The 12414-nt window shown below is 44.6% G+C and overlaps 1 protein-coding gene and 1 long non-coding RNA gene across 21 annotated transcripts in view; one reads left to right on the plus strand and one right to left on the minus strand.

Moving 5' to 3' along the window:
• The window catches only part of Fggy (FGGY carbohydrate kinase domain containing), a 395164-nt gene extending 385201 nt beyond the window's left edge, over positions 1 to 9963 (plus strand). For all 19 annotated transcript variants that reach the window (XM_087548101.1, XM_087548107.1, XM_087548106.1 and 16 more), the window contains 2 exons: positions 6288 to 6349; positions 9756 to 9963. In XM_087548101.1, coding sequence (XP_087404227.1) covers positions 6288 to 6349; positions 9756 to 9837 — 144 coding nt within the window. In that variant the 3' untranslated portion in view covers positions 9838 to 9963. The remainder of the gene's footprint in view (positions 1 to 6287; positions 6350 to 9755) is intronic.
• The window catches only part of LOC120102925 (uncharacterized), a 64290-nt gene that overhangs the window by 20275 nt on the left and 31601 nt on the right, over positions 1 to 12414 (minus strand). The window lies entirely within an intron of this gene.

Raw genomic sequence — 12414 nt, forward strand, 5'->3', positions numbered from 1 at the left:
GGAGGAAAAAATAACTGCCCACCTCTTGAGCTTGCTAATAACTCAATATAGTCTCACCTGACCTTTATAAAGTTTGCATTTGTAATTTTATTTAGCAAGTTATGTGAAGCACAAACTTGTATAGAAAATTGTACACAGTCCTTGCTTTCTTCTTTCTGTTCTTCCTTCCTTCCCTCCCTCCCTCCCTCCATTCCTTCCTTCCTTCCTTCCCTTTTTTCTTGGAGACAGTTTTCTCCATGTTGGGTTAGCCTCATTCTCTGGGGCATGAGCACTCTGCTTTCCGTACCCCCCGGCTAGCTGGGAATACAGTTGCATACCAGCTACAAAGTTCTTGAAACAGAATGAAAACCTTTTGTTTCCACCGTAGCGCCCTGCTCCGTTGTGAGGGAGAGCTGATTTGCCTGCCCTGGTTAAATATTATGATTACCTAAGCACAATGTACCATGGTGAAACAAGGTTTATGAATCTCAGGTTAGGGTACCCAGGCAAATTTCAAGAACCCAAATATCATGGACTATGTAATAGCAAATGTGAGCCCTCTCCTAGTGTCTGCAGCTGGGCTGTGGCACCCATGACCGGGATTTCTTCTTTCTCAATCTTTACCATTATCTCTCCTACCCCTATGATGGTTGGAGGGCACAAAGTAGTGTCATACACAAGAGTCAGGCTCTTAGATGTGAGTGGCTTGTTCTTGGTCTCATAAGGCTCTGCTATAGATGTTTCTGGAGACCTGTCTCTGAAAACATTTCACCTACAGTATGAGGTGTTAATGCCCCTGTGTTAGCAGAATGCTGGTTCTTCATTCCATAGAAATCTGGCCACACTGGACAGGAACTAAACCAATGCATGGCAGCCAGTGCCTGCTAAAGTCTGTAAGGAATGGCCCTGCCTTTCAGGACCTGAAAGCAAGACTCCTCCTCTCTTCTCTACAGCGTCTGATAACAGCTGTTTTGTCCCTTCCCAGCATGTGCCACTTGAAGTCCACTATATGCTATAGCCTTAGTGTCAGACACCTAGGGAATTCCTGTTGACTTGATGTGTGAGGGTGCGGCCTCCCTCAGAGCTCACCCAGGAAGGAGTCCTGATCACAGTAAACCAGCCTTCTCTGAGAAGCTTGTCTCTGACTTGCCATTCCAGTGAAAGGCATAGAGATGATTCATGGGTCTTAGCTACCATTCCACAAACTCTCCAAGGTGGGCTATTTCCAGCTCACTCTGGTATCATATCTGTCATCTCAGATCTTAGCAGAAACTTCTATTTTAACGTCTTGTCACACATATTATCCTTAAGTTCATTCAGTCTGCCGACATTCCTGCATGCATGGGATATGCCAGATGCTGAGTTTGGCAGTGAAAATAATTTTAACGATTCCTTCCTGAAGGAGCTCACAGTCTAGTTGGGAGGCTGATATGTTAGCACAAAAGCATGACACCATGTCATAAATGCTGGGTAGGCGGAAGCATGAGTTGCTGTGTGAGCAAATAACTCAGTCCAGGAGGGCATGTAGGCAGTAGGGACGAGTCAGCAAAATTCTCAGTAGGCTGGGTACCTGACCTAAGTTTTAAGTTTTAAGTTGCCGGCCCTTTCTCAGAAACAAAATCAGCCCATTTTAAATCCTCAAGATCTCCATTGTGTTACTGGTTTCTCAGTAACTTATTTTGAAAACAAGCAGCGGTAGTGTGAAGAACAGAGAATTCCCTGGTGTCTGCCATTTGTGGAACATCTGTTACTGTGGGGGGAAAAACGATGTAAATACCTTCAGTAAGCTTCCTGGATCCCACCCATGAAGGCAATCCTGGAATGTTGTCTCAGGTTCTGAAGAAGCAAGGCCAGCACAACACAGTCAGAAGGGGCATGCCCTGGGAACATTTCCCAGCTTGGAGGAAGTAACAGCAGCAGGGTCTTCTCGGGAGCCTCACAGAAAGAAGGGCAAACCAAAACTAATAGGGTAAAGTGGCGGCAGTAAAAGTGGGGGTACCTTCAGTGGCCCATGCCAAGGTGTGCCACTAAGAAAGTATGCCATGCAGTGGATCTAGTGTAAGAGGTTTATTGGAAGACAGCGGAAAGCAGGAGGTTGTCTTGCAGTGGGGACATGAGGAAGAGAGATTGGCAGATAGAAAGGCAGTGAGAGCAAGAGTGAATGGAGAGAGACAAAAGAAAGGAAAAAATGAGAGAGAGAGAGAGAGAGAGAGAGAGAGAGAGAGAGAGAGAGGGAGGGAGGGAGGGAGGGAGAGAGAGAGAGAGAGAGAGAGAGCGCCAGAGAAGGAAAGAGAGAGGGAGAGGAAGAGGGGGAGGAGGGAGGGGAGCTTTCATCCATACTTGGTGCACTTGGTGGCAGCCAGTGACATAAGCTGCCACTAGGTCCCTGAAAGCATGTGGGTAGAATGCCTGATTGCTAACAAAAGCCAGAATGAATAGCAAAGTGAATGGTAGGAACAGTAAACCATCCCAGGTAGCAAAACTGAGTCAATGAAGAGAAATCAGAGAATCACAGGGCTCTTAAACCATCTCAGAGCAGGGCAGCATCTCAGTAAAATGCATTTGCTTGTGTCCGCTTCACAGAATGACTGCAAACAACTGCCCTTTGGGTTATTTCTTATTTCTCTGCTTCCCTGGCCAGTAATTGTTCATCCATTTTAAGATCCTCCCCTTCGTTAAAGATGGCGTTTCTTTCTTCAGCCAGTGTGCTCTTTACCACAGCACCTCTTACCTCATCAGGATGCCTGCCATAAGATCAGAGCATGAGTTCAGAGCACCCATGCTGTCTTTGGGGAAGAATCATAAGAACAACTTTGCTGAAGTGGGAATCACGAGTTAGCAGAAAGAGAAAGCTATCTGCTGTCTTAACCTTCGAATGGCCATTGAAAATAATAGAATAGAACTTATCATACTGTCTTTTGATCTTGACAGTTATCTTTTCCATTCTGTAGCAAACTTCTTAAGAAATATACATGTCATCTATTTCTCGGCTCTCCTCATATATTGAGTGTCCTCCTTGGCACATAAAAGTGGTCCGACGTGGTTTATGGATATTTTAGGTGTGAGGATTTAGCAGGTCACAGGCAAGTCCCCTGTTCTGCAATGGCTTACCTTTGGGTTAGAGCACACTAGACAGTAACTAACAGTATGTAACTGATTAATCAGTGAGTTGGCAGAGATGGACAGGGGACACTTGGATATACTTTCTAGTTACACAGAGGCTCTCATATACTGCACAACAGGAAGACTTTGCATTCAACCACCCCTCCTTACTAGTGAATGGGTTTCACCAGGACAGAGTGTATCTCGCATTATGTTCTCTCCTAGAAACTTAGTATACAGTGAGTAGTTAAGAAACATGCAACATACGTTGTATCTATGTAGAATAGCTACAGACTTATTAAGTGTTCAATATCTGTTCTTAGGCAGAGCCTTTTCCATGGAGGGTCATTTGCTTGTTCTTCATTGTGTTTTTGCTGTTCCATAGTTAAGTCTGTTGGACACCAAGATTGGAGTGGCTCTGTGCTCTCAAACTCTTTCATGGATTAAAAACCTTGTAAAACTGGCTAAGGAAACCTTGCCCTACTTTTCTGTGCAGTCACAAAGAGCTTTGCTCTCTGGGTCACATGCCCTAGAGACCTCAATGCACTGTCATTTAATAAATAAATATTAAACCCAGGATGTGTGGTACCAGATGTAACCCTAACTGTTCATTGCATTTTGTTCTTATTGGCAAAGAAAAGCAAGTTGCTGGGAGAAAGCGTGGTTTGACTGAGTATCTTAAGGGAAGTGGATTCTGATTACAATGTTCCTGCCTGACACAAACCTGACTTGAGGATTTTTGGTTTGGTTTGGTCTGGTTTGGCTTTTTTTGGTTTTTTTTGTTTGGTTTGTTTTTTGAGATTATAATAGATTATTACAGCAATTCTCCCTCCCCTTTCCTCCCTCAAAGCCTTCCCCTTTACCCCTTTGCATTCTCCTTCAATTTCATGGCTACTTTTTTCATTAGTTGTTACTGCATCCGTAAGTATAACCTGTCCATATAAGGTTTGCATGTTTGTTTACACAGCTGACAGATTGACACTGGACATCGAATCATGCTCTTTCCTGGGAAAGACCGTATCTGACCCTTCCAGCTTTTTTCAGTTCCCTGTAGATTTTTGTATGGGGTTGAGACCTCATTGGCTTTTCTCTGTCCAGTTTAGCATGTTCGTTGGTGAGATCCATGTTCTGTTGACATTTGGGCAGTCACATTGGTGAGCTGTAGCTTCCGATGTTCCTTGGAGACAGTCTCATAAGAAACTACCTGACCCTCTGGTTCTTATAATCTCCCCATCCTACATTTTTCACAAAGTTCCTTCGGTGGAGGGCTGTTTTACAGATGTGTCCACTGGGACTAGACTCTACCTTCCTGCAATCTGATAGGTTATAGTTTTCTCTATTGGCCTCTTTCTGTGAAAAAGGCATTCCTTGATGAGGGGTGAAGACTACACCTACCTGTGGGTGTAAGGACACAAGCTTTTACACTGCTGATAGGGCTTCTGTTGCTCTGGTAAATCAATGGTTGTAGATTCCTCCAATAACCATGGCCTCACTAGCACTGAGTAGTTAGTTAACCAGGTGTCCAGTTCCAAGCATGATTTCCCTTATTGAGAAGGCCTTAAGTCCAATTAGGGAGCTATTGGTTACCACCGAAATGTGTGGCTTTACCCCACCCTCAGGGTTATCCTGCCGAGCTGGTTGATGATGTGGTTCATAAACATCGTGGCTGAGTAGGAATGTTGGTTACTTCTCCTTTAGAAGGTTACATGGTGGCATCTGGTTGGTTCCAGATCACAGGTCTCTGGGCCCTGTACTGAACATGCATGGTGTTTTCTGCACTGGGAACTTATGTCCCACCCTGAGAGGTGACCAAAGACAGTAGCAATCAGCTGTATGTTTGGAGAGTTATTTGGACAGAATCTGACCAACAACTTGAATGAGGGCTTCTTGTGTCTGGAGTTGGGGTTTTGTTAGGTGGTCTTTGGCTCTTGGAGGGAGCACCAGTAGTTCAGATGACAAAAGTTCATTAAAACTATGTATGTATATTTATACGCGTGTCACGGGGTTCTGTTTTTAGGGAAATAGTTAACAGTATGATTCCTTGTGACTTTTCAGACACCTTTATTGTTCTTTTACTCACTTCCCCTTTGCTATGCATTTACCTCCTCTCTCTCCCCTCCCCACTGAGCACCTCCTCTTACCATTCCCTGTACCCTTGTCCTTCCTCTGCATTTCCTTCCCTCTTTCTACAGAACTCTTTCCTGTCTCTCCGGTCAGTCTGCTTGGATCCTGCTGTTCCTTCTATTGCTCCCCAACTCCCATATCACGGCAACAGTCTGGTTTTCCTCTCCTGGTTTCTGTAACTTGTTTACCTTCTGAATTAGGATTTTAATGGCATATAAGCTGGTTAGTTCAAGCCACAGCATAGAAGGGATTTTTATAGTATAACCTCATTTTCAGTCTTTGTTTTGATATAAAATTTTAAATTATTATGATTATGACTATGATTATGATTATTATTTTGCTTATTCATTTTGCATCCCATTTACTGCCCTCCTCGTGGCCACCTCCTCCCACAATCCTTCACCAATCCCTCTTCCTTTTTTCTTCTGAGCAGGAGGAGCCCCTCTTTGTTATTCCCCAACCCTGGCACATCAAGTCTCTGTGAGGCTAGGTGCATCCTCTCCCACTGAGGCCAGACAAGGCAGCCCAGCTAGAACATATCCCATGTACAGGCAACAGCTTTTGCAATCAGAACCCACATGATGACCAAGCTGCACAGCTGCTACATAGGTGCTTGAGGGCCTAGGTTTAGCTTGTGAATGTTCTTTGGCTGATGGCCCAGTCCCTGACAGCCCTAAGGGGTCCAGGTTATCTGACTCTGTTGGTCTTCCTGTGGAGTTCCTACCCCCTTAGGAACCAAAATCCTTCCTCCTATTCTTCCATAAGCGTCCCTAAGCTCAATCCACTGTTTGACTGTGAGTGCCTGTATCGTCTGAATCAGCTGCTGGGTGGAACCTGTCAGAGGACAGCCATGCCATAATCCTGTGTGCAAGCATAATAGAGTATCATTAATAGTGCCAGGGATTGGCTCTTCACTGGTCTGAAGTTTGGAGCTAGAGGCTTCCGATGAGAGAGAACATGGGATATTTGTCTTTCTGGGTCTTGGTTACCACTCAATGTGACCTTTCCTGGTTCCATTCATTTCCTGTAAGTCCCATGATCTCCTTCTTATTTACCCAGCATTCTTTGTTTTCATTTACCAGGAGGCAATGGCAAGAATGAGCAAAGTGGGGAAGGTTGTGTTCCCAGAGCGTGCTGATAAAAAGTAAGTCTGTATGAAGCATCCAGAGAATGAGAGCATGGAAGCGGGGGCAGCTGTTGCTCCAAGATGGACCTTGGATCAAACCCTGTGCTTCTGCCATTTAGACCAGTGGTTCCCAACCTTCCTAATGCTGTGGCCAGTTCCTCATGTTGCACTGACCCCCAAACACAACGTTATTTCATTGCTACTTCATAACTGCAATTTTGCTACTGTAATGAATTGTAATATAAATATTTGGGGAGAAGTTTTGCCAAAGGGGTTGCAACCCACAGGTTGAAAACCACTGACTTAGAGGTTGAAAGAAATTCCTCCAAATAAGAGAACTTTGATTTATAAAGATCCAAAGCTAGACTGGCCAGAGCTGGGGTCACATGCAAACTTCCAAATTCTCAGACCAGTGTTTTCACCCTGAATCATAGGAAGAAAGCTATTTTCTCTGTGCTAAAGTATAGAGATCTTTTATGTTCACATCAAAGGACCAGCTGGCATTCTCCTACCCTTTGTATATTTCTTGGCACTAAAGGCTAGAAAATCCCCTGTGCTTAAATGCCAAGTCAACAAAAATATCTATCTACCTGCCTGCCTGCCTGCCTGCCTGCCTGCCTGCCTGTCTGTCTGTCTAGTTCTTGCTGTGTTTAAAGAATTAACTGAGCTCTGGAAAGGACACAGAGACAATGAGACACTACCTGATTTATGTACAGAGATGATTATTAAATAACATGAATAAATTCTTCCATAGAAATACCAGCAGGTAGCAACATAACCCAAAAGAAGAAACAACTGGGACCCATAGGGGAAAAGGAAAGCTTTGGGGAGGCACCCTGCCTCAGCTGACTTTAAATGTTTAAGACATTTCCAAACAGGCTAAGGGAGAGAACAACATTCTTGGTAGAGGAAAAAATATATGCAAAGGATTAGCCTTTATACTGAGATCACTACAATCCGGACACAAGGTGATGAGGAAGTGAGGCAAGCGGAATTCAGATCATAAAGCCACTGCAGCCATGTCAAAGACCCCTGGGATCAGAACTGAGTTTTAAGCAGTGATGAGACCTGATCAAATGGACAGTTTGGAAAATTCAGTCATACAGGATCGATTCTTGAGAGCTAAGGCTAGAACTCAGGAGGCTCCATCGCAGGCTTGTGGAGCAGCTCACGTGAGCAGTCAGGATCGTTATGTAATCACTCATACGTCTGAAGATGAAGGAGCCAGTCCCGGAGGAAAGCACTTGGGGTTAAGACCTGAAGAGAAGCCTTACCACGTCACTGACCGTATTTGTCCCAAAGGTCCGTATTTGAGAATTTGAAATGCCCACTAAAAGAACAGTCTAGACTCATTTTATTCTTTGTCTCCAAATGCAGTCAGACTGTTAAAGCCTCTGCATGTGAATCACTCTCTGACTACCTAACTCATAGGAGCAGGCCCAGTATGAGAAACAACCCAGGAACACAGACTCCCCTCCCAGTGAGTGGAGAAGCTGGGGAGTGTCCGCTAGAGGGCGTCTGGACTATCTCGTTTGTTTGAAAGGGGAAGCAGCTTATCCTCTATCTCTTTCGTGACCCTCTCAAGACTTTTCAGGGAAGTTCTTTCTCGGTAAAATCCGTGCGCTTCCATTGAAAAGACTCTGATGTTTTGACGGCTGCTGGCAGGGTTTCCGTGAAGCGGATGCACAGTGCTTTGCCGCCATCTGCAGGCAGCACGAAGATTACAATCAGAAAGCCAGGGTCCATTTCCTCTTCCTGTCTCTTGGCTTTAAATCTCATTAACTTTATGTTTCCTTGGTCCTGAGCCACAGAAAACCAATTGTTCAAGAGGAAGGGAATTTAGAAGATAACTCAGCTGGCAGGCTGCATGTGAACTTAGTGTCTAATTAAATAACTGTAGTTCAATAAGCAAATTTTTACGGTGATTCAACTTATTCAACCTTAAAAGGGTGAATCATGGGTTCCTGTTGAGTGAAAAAAAGACATTTGCAAGAAGACCAATGGGAATACAATGAAGGGAATTTCAGTAGAGTCGTTGCCCTTACAAACCTTACTGTGTGAGGGGGCAGCTGACCAAAGCTCCCTTTTAAGAGTTTGAGATAACAACGTTAGGAATCCATCTCATCCCTCAGAAGAATTGCTCTGCCTTGTATTGTCATAGAATATCATTAGGAGTGGAAAATTGTTTCTAAAAATCATCCCGTGATTGACAGTTGAATGCTCTAGAGTGGGGTTTAGCAGTATCTCATAACCCTAGATTGCGTGCAATACTAGAATACAAATTACTTCAAAGCAATAACTCATTATTTATTATAAATCAACCAGTTATTGTTCTTATACTTGTCATATATTAATCCTTAATCCTCACAAAATTTCTGCAATATATCCTGTAACTATCCCAATGTGCAGGGCAGGAAATTTACAGATGTGTTTTGTAGGAATTTACTACACTGGGATTCAAATCCTGGCCTCAAACCCCCTCCTTAGCTGTGGGTTTGGCCCCATCACAGCTCCTTCATTACTAGAATGCTTAAGGCAGAAATGTGGAGCAAGTACAAACTTCTGTGTGCTCCCAAAATTCTCATAACAGTTCCCCACAATTTCCAATTGTAAACATCATGTATAAGGGTGTTTGTCAGAACCCTCCAGAGTCTACCAAATAATCATGATGTGGATTCATCCACCTCATCGAAGAGCGGAAGGACAGAGTTTTCAGTTATGATACTCCATTCTGTGGCTATCCTTTTTGGAATGGTGATGTCTAAGCAGCCCGGGTCTGATTCACAGCCAACAGGTCTCTCCTGAAGAGTCGGATGGAGAGGGCAGGTTAGCAAGGTCACTGCCAGACAGTGAGGGTAGAGCCAGGTGCAGGGAGATGTTGGTCTCATGTCCTCAGAGTTTGCCCTAGATAAACCGTTGGATAAGCCAAACACCTGGATAAGGCAGTCTGCCAAAGACACTGATATGAGGAGATCAAGAAGGGGACTAACATGCTCATTCTTACACCTGGCCAAGCTGCAGTCTTTACCTGTCGCCTGTCACGGCAGAAGGATGCATTTGAGCTTAGAATCAGAAGGGATCTGTGCTAAGCCTGAGCCTTTCAGAAGGAGCAGGGGAGGCTCAGAAGCCATTCCTTTCTAAGCGTGAATCCCACCTCTGCTACTCTTCATGCTATGCCACTTCAGATGTGCTTTTGCTGATAAAATGCCTACATCTCAAACGTGTAGCATGCAGAACTGCATGTCACGGACACACCACAGATATGAGGCATACTAACCCCATGTCCAGGGCACTGCACACTCTTGAAACTTAGGTTTCAGCCAAAACACAACAGATACATTCCCATCCTTATAAATAAGGGGGGGAAGGCACATGACAGCCTTGTTTTGTGAATGTTTAATATGCTCTTTTTTGTACCCCCCAGATATTATGACAAGAAATATCAAGTGTTTCTGAGAATGGTTGAGCACCAGAAGGAGTATTCAGCCATCATGAATGGAAGTTGAACGTGCCAATCCGTTCAGACTCTGTGCCATTCGTTGGGGCCCTCTGCGTGTTCAGCTTATGATCAATGCCCCTTGGGTATACCTTTGGAATTCCTTCTTATCTAATAAAAACTTTGACAAGGCAAACATACCTGGAGTCATTCATGTCTGCGTCTGGATACGGCAGTTATTTACTTGGTGGTTTCTAGGGCGCTTTCCTGGCAGCAGCAGCTCTTATTGGATGCTGGGCTCTCTTGGACTAGACCTTGGAGAGGCCTTCAGTCCTGTGGAGACTTGTTCATTCTTTCCATGTCAGCTGTTAACTCAGGCTTACACTGCTTTGTGTGGAATAACCTGATGCTTATTCTGTGTATTTTATGGTATTAGAGACTTTAGGGTCAGATATTGCATTTAATTGCAGAATCACCACTTTCCATCCATTATTTAAGATAGGGATGGGCAGGAGTCATCCATGGAATCTGAAGGAAAATCTGATATGTAACAGGATGTATACAGGATCTTAAAACTGTTACTTCACAGATGAGTGATTAACTACACAAAAGAATAGAGCACCGTCACATCTCTGTTGACTTCGTGCTTCCAGATGTGGTAGTCTGACAGAGAAACATCACTGTTGCTGGGAATACATAGTCCAAATGTAATGGATGAGACAAACACATTCCAAACATCTCCTGACCTGGACTTGGCCCATACAGCCAGGAGATCAAGTTCTCCTAGCACCTCCCAACCAATCAACTCCTCTGTAGGCCAAGTGACAAGGGCCCTATATGGTGCTACTCATAGCCCAACTGCAGTCAGACTCCAGGAAATTCCACACTGGGTCCATCTGTCTCATCTAAAACCTTTTCATTCTCCTCTTTTTTCTTTCTCCCATCCTTCAGTACTCTTCTAACCCTGCTTTACTGTACTAACCTGCTCCCTCAAGTCTCTGCTTCCTTCAGATTACCTGTTTCTCCACTTCCCCCTATCACCGAACAAGATGAATCCCACTCTCCATTTCCCACTCCTTGACCCACTAAATTAGTACAGCTGGCTAGTCCACCTGGCAACTCCAGGTCAAAACCACAAAAACTCTGCTCAGGTTATCGGCAAGGCGTTCTGTCCCACAGCTGGAGTCAGGGCTCCTACTACAATCCCTATTCAGCCCCACTCAATTTTTACTAAGTATAACAATCCACACTTTGTCTGCTTCGCTTTCAATCAATTTGGCATCTGAATATGGTGGATGTCCCCATTGGGTCTTCAAAGTCCTTTGGGCCACTTGCACCATCCAGTGACAGGTCTTGGGAAAGCCATTCATACCTCCGGACTCCTTCATACCCCTAAAATCCACACTCTCCAAAAATATATCCAAGACCCATGGGAGGACAGATGGGCCACTAGAGTCCAAGGTGTATTTTACAGAGGAAAACGGGCCAGTCCCTTTCACACTTGGACAGCCACAGCTACTATTAACATTCACTGCTAGCAGCTTCCCCTAATCACGTTAGCACTCCACAAGTCCTCGGATGACAAATGCTACACTCCCAATTATAAGGCATAAATAAACCCAAACCTCCCCAGCCGTCTCATGGCCAAACCCTCACTTTGATAGAGGTCACTCAACAAATAATTTTGTCAGTTTCATGTCTCTCGCTGCTTTCCCTGTGCCTGCCTTCAACACCCTCCCCTAGCCACAGTCCTTCTTGCCTGAGATGCCCCAGTTACCAATTCCCTACCTCCGCTTACCCCTTCCCCAGTCATCTGACCTGCTTTTTATGAACCAGAGACAAGTTATCTGGACCTGTCCACACTAATCCTCTGAATCTGTTACTAACCATCCCTTTCAGCATTGAACAAAAGCCTCTCTAACCTTCCCTGTTCCTGAAAAGCCTCAACTTCAAAGCCTACCTGGGTGCCCCAGGGAAGGCTATTTTGGTGTAAAGAAAGTCTTTCAAACTACATTTTCCCCATTGAAACTAGACCCTAATTTTTATGGCAGTAACCCCCAACCGACCTTATGTAGCCAACCTGAATTCTGCTGGCTCCTCTCAACAACTGAGTTCTCTGGGCATAAATCTGGCCACTTCCTCAACTGAGACAGCTATGGCCGACAGTGCTTTGGGACATTCCGCCCTTACAGCACAAGATTTTGAGACCAAATTACAGTTCTCTAGACTTCACAGCCTAATGCCTGGCCTCCCTCCAATGACAGCTCACTTCTCTGGCCCAAGTCTCTCTCTAGAACCACTGGACCTTCGATCTCTTAACAGCAGAGAAAAGAGGAACCTTGTCTGTTCCTCGGAGAGATTGCTGCTACTACATCAACAAATTGGGGGAAGAGGAAATGCTTGTAAGCCGACCTTCCTTGTTTGAGTACCTTCTAAAAGGAATTTCCCTCTTTGCTTCCAGCTCCACTAGCTGATTCAAGACCTCTTCAATGAATTGTATCTGGCCTTTGGGGGGGGGGCTTATTATCACTGTTGCTCTATTGTGCTTTGCCTCTCTATTCCTTAACTGACTTTCCTCTTTCCTAACAAATTTGACAAATAAATGATCAAACTTGCAATCAGTTCCTCTTCAGTCATTACCAATCTC

Source organism: Rattus norvegicus, chromosome 5 (assembly GCF_021556685.1).
Source record: "Rattus norvegicus strain SHRSP/BbbUtx chromosome 5, alternate assembly SHRSP_T2T, whole genome shotgun sequence".
NCBI lineage: Eukaryota > Metazoa > Chordata > Mammalia > Rodentia > Muridae > Rattus > Rattus norvegicus.